General features: G+C 56.7%; 1 protein-coding gene and 1 long non-coding RNA gene across 26 annotated transcripts in view; one reads left to right on the forward strand and one right to left on the reverse strand.

Moving 5' to 3' along the window:
• Lrrfip1 (LRR binding FLII interacting protein 1) overlaps positions 1 to 4,843 on the reverse strand; it is a 100,212-nt gene extending 95,369 nt beyond the window's left edge. For 19 of the 24 annotated variants that reach the window (XM_013157397.3, XM_013157394.3, XM_013157393.3 and 16 more), the window contains exon 1: positions 4,652 to 4,811. In XM_013157397.3, the coding sequence (XP_013012851.2) occupies positions 4,652 to 4,741 (90 nt within the window). In that variant the 5' untranslated portion in view covers positions 4,742 to 4,811. Of the gene's footprint in view, positions 1 to 4,651 lie in introns of all 24 variants that reach the window. The other 5 variants (XM_013157395.3, XM_063237046.1, XM_063237045.1 and 2 more) reach the window with 3 other exon arrangements.
• A 39-nt stretch (positions 4,844 to 4,882) lies between these two features.
• On the forward strand, positions 4,883 to 8,601 carry LOC101789232 (uncharacterized). Of its 2 annotated transcripts, none has more exons than XR_010043441.1 (3): positions 4,883 to 5,037; positions 5,367 to 5,440; positions 6,524 to 8,601. It is a non-coding gene; the product is annotated as an uncharacterized LOC101789232 (long non-coding RNA). The 2 variants fall into 2 exon arrangements; XR_001202221.3 differs by having other exon boundaries at positions 6,528 to 8,601.
• Positions 8,602 to 11,170: the final 2,569 nt, after the last annotated feature.

Below are 11,170 nucleotides of genomic sequence, written 5' to 3' on the forward strand. Positions count from 1 at the left end.
TACTCCAGGAAAAGCAGAAAGTTGTATAAAAGGAACAAGGTTAGAGTTCACACCTTGGCTCTGCAATCAACACGACGGACTTTGCCTGCAACGTCCTCATCATCACCGGCATTTCCTAAACATTCGCTGCCCATCAGTCACTGTCCCGAGGTCTTTTCATGACATATCACACTTGCTTTTGTAAGCAACCTATGGGAAACGCACCCTGGAATCTCCCCACCATGCTCATGGGAACTCCAGGGACAGATCCAGGTTTGAATTCGGAAATGGGACTCTAACACCCAGGCCTTTGTGGACAGTGGGAAGCAGCAGTGGGGAGACGAGGGTCTGGCCTCAGGAGTCCCAGTCCCACCGCCCTCAGCTGGGAAGCCCACAGGCACCGTCTACGGCTGGTCAACCTGACACAGGAATCAGGAAAATGGGGCCCTGGAACAATCAGAGCCTCGGGACCCTGGAAGGACTTGGCATTTCCTGGGTGATGCCAGGAGCCCCTGGGCCGTCTCCCTCAAGGGCCAGCATGGCCCCAGGAGGAGGCCCCAAAGCTGCTGCGTGGGGAGCTGGCCAGAGAACAGGGCACGTTGCGGGCTGGGCTTTCAAGCTGGAGGAAAGGAGAGAGGCTGAGAGGCACTGAGGCGAAGCACACGTGGCTGTCATGCTATGATGTCCCCCCTGGCTCATGGGTCCACTGGGGACAACGTCCTGGCACGGGGAGACTGGCTGGACTGTGAGATGGTGCCAGTGACAGGCTTGTGAGGAGTCTCAGAGCTGACTCAGAAACAGCCTGGGAGCTTAACGGGCCCTGCGTGGCTCACTGGGTGGCCCAGGGCAGGTCCCTTGGTGCCTTAGACCTGTTTTCTCTCTCCAATGGAATACGACACCTGGACAGGGGTCATGGGTGTCAGTCTAGGGTCTCCAACTCCCATCAACCTCTTCAGGATTCCACACACAAATCCCAACCCAAAAGTCAGGTGTAGTGGCACACACTTGTCATCCCAGTACTTGGGAGGCTGAGACAGGAGGACTGCTGCAGGTTTAGGGTCAGCCTGGGCTCCACAGCAAGACTGGTCTCAGACAAAACAAAACAAAACACCCATCCCAGACTGTAGGCAAGGAGTGATTAGAGACCTGCCCAGGGGACAGAGCAGCTGGCTCTGATAGAAATAGCCATGCGAGAGGCCCTGAGGATAGCGGCCAGCAGGACTGTCCACAGCTGCGCTGATTTCCTCTGACCAGAAGCATGTTTTGGGATGCTTAGTCCAGGTTGTAGCTCAGGGCCACCCAGAGGTCCCCACGGTGTCTGTCTGTCCAGGGTATGGGCTGAGCTGGAATGCAAGGTGAGACAGTTCTTCTCGTTAGACCCCAGACTCCTCTGGTACCCCCAACTCACAGAGCAGAGGGTGGGCTGCTGCCCGAGTGCAGAGCCATGCAGTCAGCGGCCAGTGTCTGCTCTGTAGCACTCAGGGCTAAGCCCCGGGACTTCGTACTGCACTGTACCCCTGGTTGTTTTTATTTTTTGAGACAGGGTTCTGCTGTGTCACCTAGCAACTTGTGACCCTCCTGCCTCAGCCTCCTGAGCCACTGGGATTACAGACACTGCACAGCCAAGACAGGCTGCAGGTGGTTTTAACCAGTTGAGCAGTCTCAGAGAAGCAAATTCACAGGGAAGGAAGGGTGGTTGTGGTGGGTCCAGCCTGAGATGGGGGTACACTCTGCGTCCGGGGTGAGGGACAAGTGACAGTTACCAAGCCAGGCACAGCGTGTCCCTTTCTCTACCTGTGAGCAATTGCACAGAGCCCTGTGCTCCTGTCACTGGCAGCCAGGAGACAGGCCCTGTGGGGCCGCAAAGGAAGTGACAGTGCACCTGTTCAGAAGCATCCCTGGGATGGCCCAGCGGTGAACGTGAATCCTAGAGTGCCTCCTGAGGCACCAGGATCAATGTGGAGAAGGGAAGACCATTGGCTAGCTAGTGTGTCCCTGGGATCGACTGACTATTTATCTTTGGACTTTGTTAAGACAGGGTCTTGCTATGAGCCCAGGCTGGCCTTGAACTCTTGGTGATGCTCCTGCCTCAGCCTCCTGAGTGCTGGGATTACAAACCTGCCCTATCTTTCCTGGCTGCATCCACAGGATTAAAACCCCAGCTCGCCCTGCCATCTGCTCTCCTGTCTAGCTGCAGTGTAATGGGGGGCTGAGGCTTGGTCTTCGGGGGCATCATCAGGAGGCTTCGGCTCCTTCCTGGGGGCTCGTCTCTGACCACCCTAGAGGGATGGGTCCCTGGCCCCATGACTTGTGCAACTTGGCCTGGAACTGTCCTGAGTCCTGGAAGGCCCATTCTGCACCTACCCTGCCCCCTATTCAGTCTCTTGCAGTCGCCCACGGGCTCCAGGATGCGCTTGGCTCCTGGGCAGGGGGTCCTCGTGCCCCAGGGCTCCTCAGGGAGAGGCCACTGGGGCTCAGCACTGTGTCACTGAAGCTTGGTGTGGCCACAAGGGGAAGCCAGGCAGCAACCACCTCAGCCTCCTCAGAGCCTGGACGAGGCTGCCAGGGAGTGCAAGCTGTGGAGACGAGCTCCGGGCCTTCGAGGAGACATATGGGGTCCTTGCTGCCCTGCACTTTGCTCCTCAGGGCTGTACCTCTTTCCTGACAGCCAAAGCTCCCACTGACAGATGCGTCCTGCAAGGCCTCAAAGCACAGCTTTCTCCAGGAAGCCCCTCTCTGGTCCCTCCCGTAGGCTGCCTTTATCCCAGGTTCCCGTGCACTTTAGGGCTCCACACGCCCTTTCCAAGCCTGGTTGCCACCCACTCAGCCTGCGCATCCTGAGTTCTTTCCTCTTTTTCTTTCTCTCTCTCTCTCTTTCTTTCCTTCTTTCCTTCCTTCCTTCAACAGGGTCTCACTATGTAGCCCAGGTTGGCTTCAAACTAACAGCAATGCTCCTGCCTCAGCCTCCCAAGTGCTGGGATTCTAGGACAATAGGAATGACTCCTTTCCAACTCAGCACCTGGAGGGTAGAGCCCAGCTCCCCAGGACAAGGCCTCAGGACACCAAGACATGGATCTGTCACTCCAGTGAGGAGCCCAAACTCCGACTCTCAGCAAATACCTTTGCCAGCCGCACCATGCATTTAAGGAATCACACGTGGCCTGCAGTACAGCCCACGGTGGGACCTGGTGGCTGTCGGGAAGGACATGCGTGGGGACCGTGCCCACCTCCACCCCCTCCTGTTGCTAGTGCCCCCTCCCGTCGTCCTGGGAGCTCGGCCCCCCAGGTCAGAGCTGAGCCCAAGCTCAGGCAGGACAGGGGAGTCACAGCCTATGCGGCAGCCTGGGCTGACTCGGTGTCTATCTTTGTCACCACCAGCTGTGCTCGAGGGGTGGGGACCCGGCCAGGCAGCAGCCTTGAGGCCCCCTCGCCCCTCCTCCAGTCTATTTTTATAAGAGCAGTGGGAAGAGGCAGACTTTGGGGTTTTCATCCTCCCCATCTTTTGTCCCTGAACCCCAATGTTGAGGTGAGCCTTTGGCTCCTGGGTCCCCTCTGGCCCTCCCAGAGAACGTTCGTGGGCTGCAGTCAAACAGGGCACCCCAGGACCTCATTCAAGCAGCCAGGCTGAGCGAAGGCCTATATTTAGCCCAAGGTCCCAGAGTTCTATTTATTAACATGCACAGCAGACACCAAGAGTACCCACTGCAGGCCTGGCCTGTGCTGAGGCCTCGGGTACAAAAGCCAGACACCAGCTCCCTGGGTCACTTTCCACATTCTGACAGACAAGGCACCCAGACAGCTACACCAGGGACAGAGCGAGAAAGAGGGGTCAAGTGGAGGCTGGGAGACTTGTGCCAGGGGTGACAGGGAGAGCTAAGTACAAAGAGGTCTTCCAGAAGGCAGATCAGTGATTGGGTTTCCAGGGATGAACAGGAGTTTGACAGGACGGCCTTTTCCACCTCACACACAGAAACACATGCCTTTATTCACTCAGTGCACAGCACATACTGACTGCCACGGGTCATAAAAGCAGCATCAGACCTTCAAAGCTACAGACACATAAGAATCGGTTTCAGGGATTCTCTGCCCAGGGCCAAGGACGTGGAAAGCGACCCCTGTCATGCGCCCACGCAGGAAACCTGTGTGGACAGCGGTGGTGCCCGTGCATGGCTTTCTCTCCAGTGAATACATGCAGGCCCACGGAATCAGCTTGCGGAGGCCACAGGGGAAAGCGAAGCCCCTGGTCCACCCCGCGCCCCAGCCCGGTGTCCCGGCCTGGAAGCCTCGGGGACTCCTTTCCGGGCCGCGGGTGCCCCAGCCTCCTTCCCGCCAGTCCGGGCACCGAGCACCAAGCACCGAGTGCGGGACCCTGCTGGGAACTTCCAGGCGGCTCGTAGGCGCGGGACCTGGCTGGTCCGGACCCAGGGTCCAAGCCTTGGTGACAGTGGATGGCAGACGGTGCCCGGTGCATCCGATCCAGTCCGACCCGGCAGGGCCACGTGGGCTCCGCGGACACCCCGGCTCTGCTGTTCACGGGGTCCGCGCCGCGGGAACGGGGGAGGGGATGGCAGCACCACTGGCCGGTTCTGTCCGGGAAGGGTGGGGTCCCGGGGCCGGGACCGCGGGGTGCCCGCAGCTTGGGCCCCATCCTGCCCTGTCCCCGGCTACTCACCTCGCGCGCGATCTGGCTCAGCGTGTCGTCCTCGGCCGTCAGCCGCTCGCGCTGCGGGAGCCGCCTGCGCCCCGCGCCCTGTGAGCCCATGGCCCCGCGCGTCCGCGTCCCGGCAGCTGCGGCCGCGGCGCCTGCGTCCCCGCGCGCTCCCCTCTTCCCGGCCCCGCGCGTCCCCCTCCCCGCGGCGGCGTCATGGCGTCACGGCCGGGGGCGCGGGCGCGGCGCGCACGGTGGGCGGCGCGGGGAGGCCGAGGACGGGGCGGGTCGAGGAGGAGCTCGCGGGTGGAGCGGTCCCTGCACGCGTGGCCCCCATCCCGCTCAGTGCACCGCTGCTGCTGGTGATGGACTCGCCTGGCTCCTGGCGCCCTCTGACATGGCACCCTGGGGTACCCTAGAGTCCCGGGTGGGAGGTCGTGGGACCCTCACCCTCTGCCAACTATCGCTGGGGTCAGCGGGTCTTGAAAGAGGCGCTGGGGGCGGGGATGAGTGGCGGGGTTCCGAGGTTTGGGGAGAATTTCCAGGTGGCTGCCTAGGGCGGGGCAGAGCCGGCCTCTGTGCCCTGTGAGTTCCCCCGTAACTCGGGTGGGAGGATCACGGCAAGTGCCGACCCACTGTGCGCCTGAGGGACGTGACCCTGGTTGGCGGTGAGCATCACCCTGCTCCGCTCAGACCTGGCTGGAGGCGGCTGACACCCCCCCCCCCATCCATCTTTCAGGTACCCACACCTGGACCTGTCCTGCATTAGGCTGGAGGTGACCCTACAAGGGATCTGGCTGCTGCCCTCTGCAGGTGACTGCGAGAAACTCCTTTTCCAAGGCCCCTTCCAATAGTTCCACTCTGGGAGAAGTTTCTAAGTCCCCAACCCTCCCCACCCCCCCCCTGCCCCCACCTCCCTGTGTGGCTCAATGTTCCAGTCACTGAGGCCCAGTAGCACACCCACAGCACAGCGGACGGGAGGGTTAGTTAGGCTCCTGGTTTTAGAGGGGTCAGTCACTGAGGCCCAGTAGCACACCCACAGCACAGCGGATGGGAGGTTTAGTTAGGCTCCTGGTTTCAGAGGGGTCAGTCTGTGGCTGCTTCCCAGTGAGGCAGCCTGGTGGAAGGTGTGGTGAGCAAAGCTTAGGTCACGGGGCCTGGAAGCATAGTGGGGAACAGTGCCAGCGGAAAACGGGCCAGGGCCCAGACACAGCCCAGGTCACACCTCCATGTCTGAGCCAGATATGCCCAGAAATGAACTTCCCCTGGGTATTTTTTTCTTTCTTTCTTTTTTTTTTTTTTTTTTTTTTTTTTGTACTGGGAATCAAACTCACGACCTGGCACTTGCCAGGCAGGCGCTTATGCCGCTGAGCTAAATCCCCAGCCCTCCTGGGTATTTCTTAAACCAGGCGAGTTGACACCACTGAAGGTGACCCTGCCATTCCCTCTCCTGCCCTGCTTGGAGTTTTGGTTTTTTTTCTTTGTCTTTCTCTGTTCTTCCTGGGAACTTCGGGTCACCTGTCTTCTAACACTTTGAGGTTCTCCATGATGACCTCCTAGAAGAGGGCAGGAACGAATGTGTCACTCTTGTCCCCTCTGGAGGAATGACGGTGGACCAGCCCATGAGTATTGTGACTGAATGTGTGCAGGGAGTAGCTGCTGCTCAGACGGGGCTCCCACCTCCAGGACTGGGCGGAGGGTCTGGACCCTGTGGACGGGGTCCTCGGACCTCACCGTGCCCCCCCCTCCAGGGCACAGCCAGCCTTCAGGAACCCTTACTTACTGCACTTCTGGTCCACAGGTGCCCCTAGGTGTCCTTACAACCCTAGGACCCACACATGTGTCTTGTTTAGTCACTCGTTTTTTATTATTTCTTTGTATTTATTTATCTTTGAGACAGGGTAGTTGGTTTCTCCCTCACAAGTGGGATGCTTCTGGCTCATGGTGACACTGCTGCACACAGTGGGGACACTGTGCCACCGTAATGGACAAATGTGAGGTGTCTGTGGCAAAATGGGGGCACTTCATATTATGTTACATGAAATAGATCAGACAGGCAGGTTTGTCGCATGGTTTCTCTTTTATGGAAAACCCAAAATATATACAAAGTGCAAAGAAAAGATGACAGGAAGTAGGGGAATCTTTTTCAAATGGGAGGGGGGACAGAGACAGAGGGAACGGGTCAGGGAGAAGCATTAGGCTGCGTTCTGTCCCAGTGCAGGCGCCCCAGCAGGAACCCAGCCACCGTGTACCCCAAAGATGGATGCTAATAGATAAATCATAACAAATGGTCGATTCACGTGAAGACGTTGGCTGTGCTGCGCTTCTTCTGCGGTCGGAGGCACCGTGATCTGGTCACCTTCCACACCTGTGAGACTTTGGGGGGGACCCTTAGCCCTAAGCCAGACACACAGGCGCATGAGGCAGCTCTGTGGTTGCCTCCGTGTTCGGGGTGCCATCCTGCTGAGCCGTGGTGGCTGTCCCTCCGCCTGGCCTGTAGCCTTCCTGGGAGGCAGACGACAGCCCGATTCCATCCACATTCCTGTGGTCCTCGGGGTGTAGGGACCTCTCCACTCAGGAGGGCTTCTTTCTGGTTGGAGAAGATGCCTCACGGATCTGACGTCCAAGCCCAGGGAGTCGCCACGTCCATCTCCATGCCTGGCCCCAAGATGCTGCCACTTGTAGCTGCTCCTCTCAATGGCTCCTGTGGAAAATCTCCACAGCCCACGCCTGCCCCACCCAGAGTGGCTGTGGGAAGAGCTGTGGACTCCCAGGACACCACCATTTTCACCTTTGTTTGTTTTTGTTTTGAGAGGATTTCACTTTGCAATCCAGGGTACTCATGAATTCACTATGGAGCCAGGGTGACTTTGAACTCACAGTGATCCTCCTTGCCTCAGTTTCTGAGTCCTGGGATTTCAAGTGTGTGCCACCCTGGTTCCTGTGGGCTTTTTGTGTCTGTTGGAGGCAAAACTGTGGATTCGTCGTGGGCTCCTTTCTACCCTAAATATAACCAGACACCCATGCTCATCTTTTCCAGTCCCCAGCACTTCTCTGTGTCTGTCTTCTGTGTCCCTGCTGCCCTCATGGTCTCCTGCTGTGTACCTGAACCCCTCAGCCTCAGGCAGCTGGTGGTGAGCCCATTTCCTGAGCGTGGGGTCCCCGGTGTGGGGACAGGAGACCATCCCACCAGACACAGAGGGAAATACTACAACGGGATTAATACAGATTTTTAAACTAAAAACAAGAATGAAGTGCTTCTAATTTTCATTTATTTTTGGTATCAGGGATTAAACTCACAAAAAACCAATGTCTTTTTTTCTTCTTTGGTATCAGAGATTGAACTCACGACTTCGTGATTGCCAGGCAGGCACTGTGAGCTGTATCCCGGCCCTCTGATGTTTAATTTTGAAGCTCCAAGTGGTTGCATGTGCTGTCGCAATGGTACCCAGTGATGCACAGCCTAGATCATCCCCAGGGCTGGAGTGGCCTCTCTGTATCCCTTCATTTTCCGAGTGTTTGGACACAGTCTGTGAGTAGATGAATTGGGTGTGTGGGCTGCATGACCTGGTGTGAGCTAAAACTCAGAGAGCAAACAAGGGTTAGAAAGATCCTCACCGAGAAAATTTCCCCCAAGCACTCCAGAAGGGAGCAGGAGAGGCATGGTTCCTACCCTGATAGAGATCCTTGGCCCATTTCAATTCCAGGTGATCAGGCAGGGCAAGAACAATTGGTCATCACTGACACTTTCTGAGGATGGATGTCCACATCAGGGGCTGAGGATTTAGCTCAGTGTCACAAGCACCTACCTGGCAAGCATGAGGTCATGAGTTCAATGCCTAGTATACCCCCCCCCCCCCAAAAAAAGGTCCACGTCTGTCATTGGTTAACTTCATTCAGAGTGAATGTTGAAACTTCACTGACAAACTAGGAACATAGTCTATATGTAAATAAACACTAATCCTCCTGCCTCAGCCTCCTGAGTGCTGGCATCACGGGTGTGTGCTACCGCACCCAGCACTGTAAAAGAATCTTGGAATTCACTTCTTTTTCTTTCTTTGTCTCTGCCAGTTGATCCCATTTCCTGCAGCCATGGCCTGTGTCGTGTCAGCTCTCTTGGCCAGTGACAGTTTGTCCCCTACAGGGCAGAGGCTGGGTGTTCTAGGCTGTCTGAGTTTTGGGGTTTCCTGGGCACCCTGCCCAGTGGTGGCTCTCAGCTATGACTGCTCCCTCTACACACCTGGGCGTCAGGGGCGGCCACAAAGCAGGGCTCCTCAGGAGCCTCCTGAGTGCCAGGATTCCAGGTGTGGGTCAACAGGCCTGGCTCACCTGAGTTCTTTCCTGCGGAAGGTTTCTCTCACCTCCAGCAGGCAGAAGTCAGGCTGCGAGACAGGCACTGAGCGGATCCAACTAAACAACTCCAGCCCTGTGCAGAGGGTGGGCTGGGGTTGGGCGCAGGGCTGGGGTGGTGGAGGCAGAAGCTGCCAGCCCGGCTCTGTGTTCCTGAGAACAGTGCTGGTCTCCCACTGATGCGCGCACGTCCTCCTCCAACGGCCTGCAGGTGTTCTGGGCCCCTGTCCCCGTTCTGCAGGATGCATGCTGTATTTTTGGCAGCAGCTTTTAAAAGCACTCTGTGTCCTTGATTTGTCAATTTTAAAATAGCACGAACATTTCATCAGGGTTTTTGTTCTGATGAATAGCGCTCTCGCTGGAAATGACTGGCGGTAGGAAAGCGCTCACCAAGCCACCTTGGCCTTGCGGAGTGTGACCCCAGGACTGGACCATCACCAGGCATCCTGTGCGGATCTATTTTAGGGACACAATAGGAAAATAGTTCGCCTCTTACTCATTACTTGGGTGTTCAAGTGGAACTCTTTGTATCTACTTTGTCTGCAGACAAAGAATGGTTTGTAAAATCTGCAGTTTATAGAAATCAGTTGCCTCTATGATGTCATTGCATGCCTATAATCCTAGAACTTGGGAGGCTGAGGCAGGAGGATCACTACAAATTCCAGCTCAGCCTGTGCTACATAGTGAGTTCAAGGCCAGCCTGGATTACATAATGAGACTCTGTCTCAAAAAAAAAAAACCCAAAAAACAAATAACCTGTCATCTTCAGCAGAAGAAAGACCAGATGAGTTCTTTGTGGTTTTTATTTATCTCTTTGAGACAGGGTCTTGTTATGTAGCCCAGGCTGCCCTTGAACTCACAGTGATCCTCCTGCCTCAGCCTCCTGAGTGCCAGGATTCCAGGTGTGGGTTAACAGGCCTGGCTCACCTGAGTTCTTGCCTGCGGAAGGTTTCTCTCACCTCCAGCAGGTGGAAGTCAGGCTGCGAGACAGGCACTGAGCGGATCCGACTGAACAACTCCAGCCCTACGCGGAGGGTGGGCTGGGGTTGGATGCAGGGCTGGGGTGGTGGAGGCAGAAGCTGCCAGCCTGGTGGGAAGGGCTGCCGGCCTGGACCCGGTATGACCCTCACGGACCTCAGCATCAGCCAAGCTGAGGGAAGGAAGGAGAGAGCCGTGTGCCTTGGCTGGACCTGGGCAGGGGCGAATGGGGCACACCCAGCCCCAGGAAGAGGACAGATGAATGGACAAAGGCTGAGGGCAGAGAGCCAAGGCTGTCCATGCTGGGCAGGGAAGGCAGGCCCCATGTGGTGTGTGTGTGTGTGTACTCCTATGTGTGTGCTGGGGCGCGTGCCAGGTGAACCCTGAACCGCTTCTTCCTGGACACCCATGTTTGTAGTGACACTGTTCACAGCAGACTGGACGGGACGGCCCTGCTGTGGTGTCCACAGATGGGCAGTGGTGATGCTGTGGGTGCACATGAGCTCTGTCCAGCTTCACAGGGAGAAAGAACGTCATCTGCATGGAAGTGGATGTAACCGGAAATCATCACGTTAAGCAAAATAAATTAGATTCAGAAATATAAGCATCATGTGTTGCCTCGTAATGTGTGGACTACTAAAAAGAAAACAAATGATGACACGAAAGTAGGAAAGTGGGCAAGAGATGCTGGAGCACACCAGCAATCCCAGCACCGGGGAGGCTGAGGCAGGAGGGTTGCTTTGAGCTTAAAGTCAGCCTGGGTTACACAGAAAGATCTGGTGTCACATAGAAGAAGGGAATGAGAGGGGGGCTTGGGGAAGTTAACAGGGGTACAGATAGCTCCATGCCTGTGTGAAGATACCACATCGAGCCCCAATACCCTGGGAGATTAATGACCAGAGTTACATCTTTTAAAAGAGCCTGCTTTCATCTTTCCTGGTGGTGAAGGGGAAGATCCTGGGAAATGCTGCATGCTGCGGTCCGCTCCACCTTGCCTGTGTCCTGAAGGCCCACAGTTCACTCACCCCTCACCAGGCTGCCCTGCAGGGAAAGTGAGCTCAGATTCTGGCTCCTGCCTCCCACAGTCGGGGACCTTGATGCCCTCCAGCCTCATAGATCAGAGCCTTGGTCCCCAGGCGCTGAGGCGGAGGTGGGGCCAGGAAGGTTCCTTCATAAGGAGAAGTTCCGAGGCCTGAATCACAAGGGAGAGGCAAG

The sequence above is a fragment of the Cavia porcellus genome, unplaced genomic scaffold (assembly GCF_034190915.1).
Source record: "Cavia porcellus strain 051 isolate PalLab524CR breed Dunkin Hartley unplaced genomic scaffold, mCavPor4.1 scaffold_26, whole genome shotgun sequence".
Classification (NCBI taxonomy): domain Eukaryota; kingdom Metazoa; phylum Chordata; class Mammalia; order Rodentia; family Caviidae; genus Cavia; species Cavia porcellus.